The 7,880-nt window shown below is 36.8% G+C and overlaps 1 protein-coding gene across 2 annotated transcripts; it reads right to left on the bottom strand.

Annotated features, from left to right (window-relative positions):
• Positions 1 to 1,915: 1,915 nt before the first annotated feature.
• Positions 1,916 to 6,692, bottom strand: LOC113329887 (disease resistance protein RGA2-like). 2 transcript variants are annotated; one of them, XM_026576714.1, is made up of 3 exons: positions 2,553 to 6,692; positions 2,153 to 2,264; positions 1,916 to 2,069 (listed from the first exon to the last, which is right to left on the bottom strand). In XM_026576714.1, exon 1 carries the CDS (start codon positions 6,285 to 6,287, stop codon positions 2,652 to 2,654), a length of 3,636 nt encoding a protein of 1,211 aa, XP_026432499.1. In that variant the 5' UTR covers positions 6,288 to 6,692; the 3' UTR covers positions 1,916 to 2,069; positions 2,153 to 2,264; positions 2,553 to 2,651. The 2 variants fall into 2 exon arrangements, with proteins under 2 accessions (XP_026432499.1, XP_026432498.1); XM_026576713.1 differs by having other exon boundaries at positions 1,916 to 2,264.
• Between the last annotated feature and the right edge of the window lie 1,188 nt (positions 6,693 to 7,880).

Consider the following 7,880-nt stretch of genomic DNA (forward strand, 5'->3'; position numbering starts at 1 on the left):
AGTCCAGAGCAAGAGAATTCAGATGCACTGAGTAGAGTATTATGGTACCTAAAATACTCTTTTGATTTATGAAAGGTATCTTGTTGTCCTTGGGACTTTATGATGCAAACTGGATAGTTGACTCAGAGGAGTCTAAGTCTACGAGTGGATATGGTTTCACTCTAACATGTGGGTTTGTTGTTGGAAGATTTCCAAACAAACATATCGCTCAATTCATTATGGAATCTGAGAGTATTGCGTTAGATAAAGCATGAGAGGGGGCCGAGTGCCTAAGATGATTTTTAGAATACATTCCTCTTTGGCATAGGCCTGTGCCAGCTATATCTATACATTGTGTTAGCCAAGCTATAATAGTTAAAGCTAAGAAATAACTAATCTCAATCAGCGTTATTTCCATTGATTGGATAAAGTCAAAGGAGAATATCGCGCAATCTTTGACGAACGGTTTGTACAAAGAGATAGTTAAAAATGCATCGAGGGGGTTGGGGCTTAAGCTCATATATTAAACTTGCCATGAAGGATACTCAACCTTGCTGACTGGAGATCCCATGATCAAGGTTTCGAATGAGACAACTAATTTTTGGTGGGTAAAGGTAAACACTATCAGAGATTTTCATTCTCTGTCCCTTCCCTATGGTGTAGACGTGATAGTGTGACTGCATGTGGAGGATGACTTTTTAATAAGTCTTAATGAGTTCTATAGTTTCAATTTAAGATTGAAGTGGGGTGTAGCAGTAACACTCTTTATGGAAACTCACCTATCTGAATGAGGAAGTGGGTCGCTTCCTGTGAGAATATGAGCTGATTCTCTAGAGCATTCTGAGAAACAGGATACGTCCAGGGCCAAAACGGACAAAACGGCACGAGCTTGGCAGCAATCTTGGAGATATCACCCGTGGTTGTTATCACGAATTACATCAAATGCTAGCAGTTCAAGACATAGTTCACTGTCTCTAGCAAGTAATTCTGGTAATATCTCACTAAGCAAAGGTTCAAGACCTCATGGACACCTCTGCCTAAAATGGTATTTCCTGCGTTTTTTATGTGATTTTCATTTTGATGGTTTTGGTATTACTGGAACTTAGGACCTAAAGGTCACTAAGGGTTCACTAGTTCATGCTTTTTCACTTTGGTGAAAGATACCTATAGTCTCACCATGTGAGAATTAAAGATGAAAGCTCTCAATACTATTATGATTTATACAATCCATAGTATGACCCTGGGGTCAACACACTTTTGTGTGAGGGAGAGGACGTAGAAATGATTAGTATGATTTCAACACTTGCACGATCAGTCTGTTTGGATCGTGAGGTTGGGATGTTTATTTACCAAGATCTATCTGTGTTTTCATGTTTTATTGAGTTTTCATTCATGTGGGGGATTGTTGGAAAACGATTAATAAAAAAATAATTTTTTAAAGTTTTAATAAAAAATTATAATTTATTGTTTTATTTTGTGAATGAAACTTTTTAGTCCCACATCGTGGAGTTTCCAATTTTTAGTAGTTTTAAGAAACTATATAAAGCTTTTAGTCCCACATCGGGGAGTTTTTCTTCTTAAGTTGTATTTGTCAATTATATAAAGAAATTCACTACTTTTGTAAAATCTATGGGAAAGGGGTTGCTCTATATTTTAGAGGGACCCCTAAGGGAAAATATTTTATAGCGGTTTTTTAAGCATTCGCGATTTTCCTTAACGGTTTTTTCGGAGTTGCCAAGCTCAAGTTGAGCATCTACTACATATGCTAGTAGTAGGTGTATTAGGGTGTTTTATCCTGGAGATATCCGTCCTGTGAGGGCTATAGCATCACTCTTGAGTGTAGCCGGGCGCTATTGTCTTAAGGACAGCGTGTTGAACACGTGACTCACTCTATTTTCCAAAGTTTTGCCTTGTTGTTGTTGCGGAGATACGGGGAGCTTGTTCGTTTCGTCAAAACAATCACTTCCATTATAAAGGAGCTAAGTATCAATAACTTTTGCTTATTTGATTTTTCTTTGTTTTTGATTATTGCACCCAACAATATCTCCATTAGCTTGTTTCATATATCTCTTTACGCATTCATATACCCCCTTCGAAGAAATAAAAGTTAGGATAATCAATAGCAAATTTAGGAAAGAATATAGGGGAGTACAACTGCAGAAGGACTACTCACAAATCTGAGAAATGTTGAGCTTATAAGTGCAAAACGATTCCGACTAAATAATAATCTATGCTGCTTCCAAACTATTCATTTAATCCCACTTGTATTCAGCTGCACCACAAAACTGTCAAAACCAAACCAAATCAAAAAATAATTAGGAGCATCAATCAAGTAATTAAAGGAAACAAAAAGAGGAAAAAAAACCCATATAAGATACAGTTACATTTGCACACACGACACACCTACTGGTAACATTAGAAGAGGGCATGTGACTAAATTCAATGATAGTACACAATCCAGTCTCTCATTAGCAATTTAATCACCTACTAGTCAAATAGAAGGAAATTTTAAACCAAATGCTCGCCGGAAACGTACATATATAAATAACACTATCTAGAGTTAAATTACTCACAATATTTTCGTAGAACATGCACACCCTGTCCTTTGCTACATTAATGAAATATATACGATGAAATCAACTTTGTAGCCTGAGATATGAATAAAGCTCCACCTAATTAATTAACTCTGCTGGACCAGATGGATCTCTTAGCAGCAAGTCTCTTTGAATAAAATCAACTTTAAGAACTTTAAGAAAGGATAGTTCTCTGAGATCATAGGTTAAAGACTCCTTCAATTGTGGGCAATTGAAGATGACTAATTCCCGAATAGAAGTCCATCCTCGTAAATCTGGAAGAAACTTTAGAGCTGGGCAATCATAGATTTTTAATTTCTGAAGAGAGCTACTGAAGTGTTCATGGCCATATAGATAAGCCACGTTCTCATTCTCCTCATTCTCGTCATCAGTTACTCCAAATCCTTGAAACTGACTGCACTCTAAAATATGAAGAGTTTGAAGATTACAATTGTTTTGGAGTATGCTTATTGGGAAATATATAAGATCCTCAACATAATTTAGCCATAGGCCTGTGAGAGATGTCTGGCTTCTCCCAACTGAGCAAACTAACTTGGGGTCGATCTTATTCTTTAATAACAATACCTTCAGAGAAGGAAACGAAGGGATTTCTGTTAACCTTTTGCAGCCTCTGATTCTCAGATCCTGAAGACAAGGGTATGAATAACACAATTCTTCTAGATGTAACATATCATTAAGATGGAGTTCAATCAAGGAAGGAAATCCATCCATATCTAGCCTCTTCAAAGACATTCCTGTAAGATCAAGATGCTTGAGACGTGATAGCTGCCCAATAGACGCAGGTAGCTGTTTAATGTCTTTGCAGTTTTTAAGTACCAATATATCCAAATTCATTAGACTATCTGGAACACACATCCAACTGGGAAGGCCCGACCCCAAGAAATTATGAATTCCCAATGTTCTCAGACCAGCAGGAGGTTGGAGAGCTTCAAATACTTGAAGATGATTACAGGATTTCTGGTCCCAGCTCATTCCCACCTCTTCTTCTTCTTCTACTTCTTTCCAAACTAGTGCCAACTGATGAAGATAGTGCTTTCTTTTCAAATTTGCTCTTTCAGCATCTATTGGGTCTTTCACGTTTTGAAGACCCCCAATACCTAGCACCTCAAGAAAGTTTAGGTTTGCTAACTCTTCGATACCATCATTGCACTCAGGCTCGTTCATACCTTTTTCCCGCACTTTGTAAGTCAGTGTTTGCAGGAAGACTAATTTACTGATACCCATTAGTGTTCCCCTGTGATAAAACTGTCTTAGTTTGATCCAATTCGTTACCTCTTTGGGAAGCTCACAGTCCCCAAGATTCACATACTCAAGATTGTTGAGGTTAGTGCATGCCTCGGGTAATACTCTGATTTGAGTACCCTCTAGGTCAATGAACCTTAGCTGTGTTAATGATCCAAAATCTTTAGGTAATGCTTCTAATAATCGGCAGTTTTTGAAATTAAATATCTCCAAATTAGAAAGATTTGCAACATACTCTGGTAAGGCTTTTAAACTTTTGCAGGTGTTGACGTCTAGTGTTTGCAAATTGGAGAGAGTGGTGATAGAAACAGGTAATTCTTCGATTGGGTTGAATGACAAATTCAGAAATCTTAGATTTTTCAAACCAGAGATAGAGTCTGGAATGACTTTCAATAAGCCATTATTATTGAGATCCAAGGTTTGCAAATTAGAAAGACTTGTGACAGAAACAGGTAGTTGTTCTATCATATCTGTCCACGAGACTTCAAGATATCTTAATTGCTGTAAAGATTGAATGTTTGTAAGAAGACTTTGAACCCCGGCTATTCTACTCAATACCAACGTCTCCAAATTATAAAGCTTATTGATCGAGTGATCATCCTCTATTTCTCTAAGATCAAGGAGGGTAAGCCGAAGGTACCTTAAATGTTTTAGTTTAACCCTCAAAGAAGACAACTTTAGAAGAGAAGGAGTTGGTGAAGAACCCACATGTAAGATACGTAAGAGATTATTTTCTGAGAATATAGACGGATCCAACTGTGAACCTTGAGGGATAAAAAGTGTCCGCAACTTCTTCACACCACTTAAGCTTTTCAGAAATGTTGTTGATATGTCTTCATCCAAATCTAAGTGTAATCTATAAATTTTAGAAACATCTGTAAGCTTACTTGCCTTGAGCGACATAATTTCATTTTCCCCAAGAACATCTTGTGCAAGATCATGCACAAGATCATGCATCTTGCATGTCTCAATGTTGCCAAGTTCGTTCTTTTTGAAATCTTGGAAAAAGGAGCTCCACGCCAGACTTTCAAAATAATCACGTCCAAAGTCTTCAATAGATCTCTTGTTTCTTATATTAGATTGTTTTATAAATCCTTCTGCCATCCAAAGATGCACCAAAGTTTCTTTACTAATCTCCCAATTCTTGGGAAAGATTGAGCAATAAGAGAAACATTGTTTCAAATGAGATGGCAAATTATTATAACTTAGTATTAATACAGGTAGGATTTTTATTTTGTTTTTTGATGTATTCCAGATATCATCATCCCTAATTGATTTCCAATCACTTTCTTTATTTTTTAAGTGCAATAGACCTCCTAGAAATTTAGCTGCAAGTGGTAAACCAGAACACTTTTTTGCTATTTGTTTTCCTAAATCTGACATTTCTGGTACATTTAATGCTCCACCGGGAGAAAATGCTTTCTTCTCAATGATAGACCAACATGCATCATCTGGTAGTGGATCCAAATTGTAAGGTGGAATACTACCCCCAACAACAGATGCAACTTGGTGATTACGTGTGGTAATTAATATTTTACTCCCTGGACCACCAGCGAGCAACACAGACATGAGGATCCCCCATTGCTCTGAATCCTCGTTCCATAAATCGTCCAGTACTAATAAGTATTTTTTCCCATTTAACTTTTCTTGAACTTTATTTACTAGTACACGAAAATTTGAAAGCCTATGGAACTTAGTTTGAGTAATGGACTCCATTAATTTTACTAAGATGATTTCAATATCAAAAATTTCCGAGACATGGACCCACATTTTTATCTCAAAGACTTTGTTTACCCACTCGTCTTTGTAAACGAGTTGTGCGAGTGTTGTCTTACCCAGCCCCCCCATACCAACTATGGATATTACAGAAATGTTTTCGGAAGATGTTGATGCTGATGATGAAGAAGAAGATACGATATGGGTTGTTAAAAGTTTCATTATTTGGGATTCATCATTCTCTCTTCCTACAATTGCTGACTCGTTAACATGGGATGTGAATTCTCGGTCCAATTGTAAAGTAGTTTCACCATCAAGATTAGGTGTAGTACTTTCCAACTGTAAGCTACCCATTTGTTGTGTTATTTCTTCTACTCTCTTATTAATATCTTTAATTTGTTTAGCCATTTTTAAGCGAAATGTAAACGGAAGGCTTGAAGATGAAGTGAAATTGAGTACCTTACGCTTCAATCTGTCCTTTGTATCACGGCGACGCATGTCCTCATAAGAGAACTCATCAATCACGTCGTCAGCATCATAAGCAATTCCCTTGAGCTTTCTCAACCAAAGTCTAACAAGTTCTTCCTTCTCTTGCCTCTTTTCCGCGTCGGCAATCACAGCCAGAATCATTTCAGAGGTACTTTGAAGCTTCTTCAAGTCATCTTTGACACCAAAAGCGGAACCAATGTCTTCGGAAACAACACCCACCAGCTTTTTTAGAATACCCGTTGCACCGCTCATAAGAATCTGTGCCATAATTATAAGTTGTTTGAGAGAAGAAACACGAGAGAACAAAATTTGATTGAATTTGAAGGAAAAAGAAGAAAGGAGAGAGCAACTTTAAGCAATTATCTCAGACAGTTGTATTTGTAAGATAGATGTTGGAATTGTGCTTTGAATTTATAGATTATATAAAGTTTCACCCAGAGTACGTTGTCAGTCTGGGTCGTGATTGACTGCCCTGTCTACCTACAAGTTGCAAGTTGTGGCCCTGTGGGTCTTTAGCTTGCTAATTTTTCATATAACGTTAATTTGCGGAAGCAATACACTCATCCCAGGTTCCCGCGGCGTGTACTCCAAGAGAGAGGGGGTGGTCTCCATATGACCCGGTGATTTAGTAGGGGGTGAGTTTAAAGTGAGTCTCATCCCCCTCTCTCACTGGGTTTAACCCACAGGATATAAATTATTTCCGATTAACTTGTTCAATTCATTATTATGTACTAATTGAATGTCTTACAATGGTAAATTATTTGCCAAATTCAAACTTGTACGCTTCTAATGGGAAATCTCTGACAAAATCATTTAAGAAAGTTTACCGACCAATTTGAAGTACCCATATTTCTTTGTTGTCATTGTCAACAGTCTCAATTACAATTGAATAAATCACTGCAAGTTGTTCAATTTATGATGCAATAGATGGCGTGTCTTACCTGCTACTAAGTTGACAATTTTACATTGAAGTATAGCTGTTTCAATCATAAACTTCAAATATACCGCGTCATGAACATCAAGTAAGTTCCTGGCGCGTGAACCATAAGCTCAACCACCTTTGAAAGTTGAATTGACTTGGTTCAAATGGTGAGCAGCTAAGTATTAGACCTACCCCTAATGTAAACTTAGGTATTTCAATGTTTACAAATTTTTGAAAAATATCCCTTAAAACTTAGCTATATCTCAGTTTCATTGCACCTAATTTACCAAGACTAGAAGAATTATGTGGGCATAGTTTAGTCGCCGTCCTGGTCAAAATAGTTGAGCAATCGTCAGCAAAATCCAAAGTTTTGGGTTTCTCCTCTGATCCAACCAACATTTAATTCAACCCATATAGAAGGACAAGGGAGTCTGTCCGTATGTGCACTACGGAAAAAATCATCATTGACCTACAGAGTAGAGTTGTAGTATCTCTATGACAGCTCTATTTTATACATTGTGGAAGGAGGGGGTTATAGAAAGTCCAAGCCTTTCTAAAATGTTTGAATAAGAGTTGTAAAGTGAGATGTGGTTCTTCTTTCAGACAATCTTTTGCTTCCGTTGTGATTCTTTTTCAACATTATTTTGAAAGCCTAATACAACTCTTATTTATATTGTAAGACTTGATTCACAACATTTAACCTGTGTAGTAAAATTCGATAACACAACTACTCAAATGGTTGTGAATAGCATGATTACTACACTTGTTGGAGTGGTTGAAAAATCTCGTCCAACTCTTATTTATATTGTTATACCTTCTTTCACAACGTTTGTTTCATAATCTCAAAACAACATCCTTAAAAGGTTGTAATATTTGAAGTAACAACATTTGTTTTCTGTAGATGAATGTGTAACTAAAAATTTTAATTAGAGATGTGT

This window comes from Papaver somniferum, unplaced genomic scaffold (genome assembly GCF_003573695.1).
Source record: "Papaver somniferum cultivar HN1 unplaced genomic scaffold, ASM357369v1 unplaced-scaffold_117, whole genome shotgun sequence".
NCBI classification, from domain to species: Eukaryota; Viridiplantae; Streptophyta; class Magnoliopsida; order Ranunculales; family Papaveraceae; genus Papaver; species Papaver somniferum.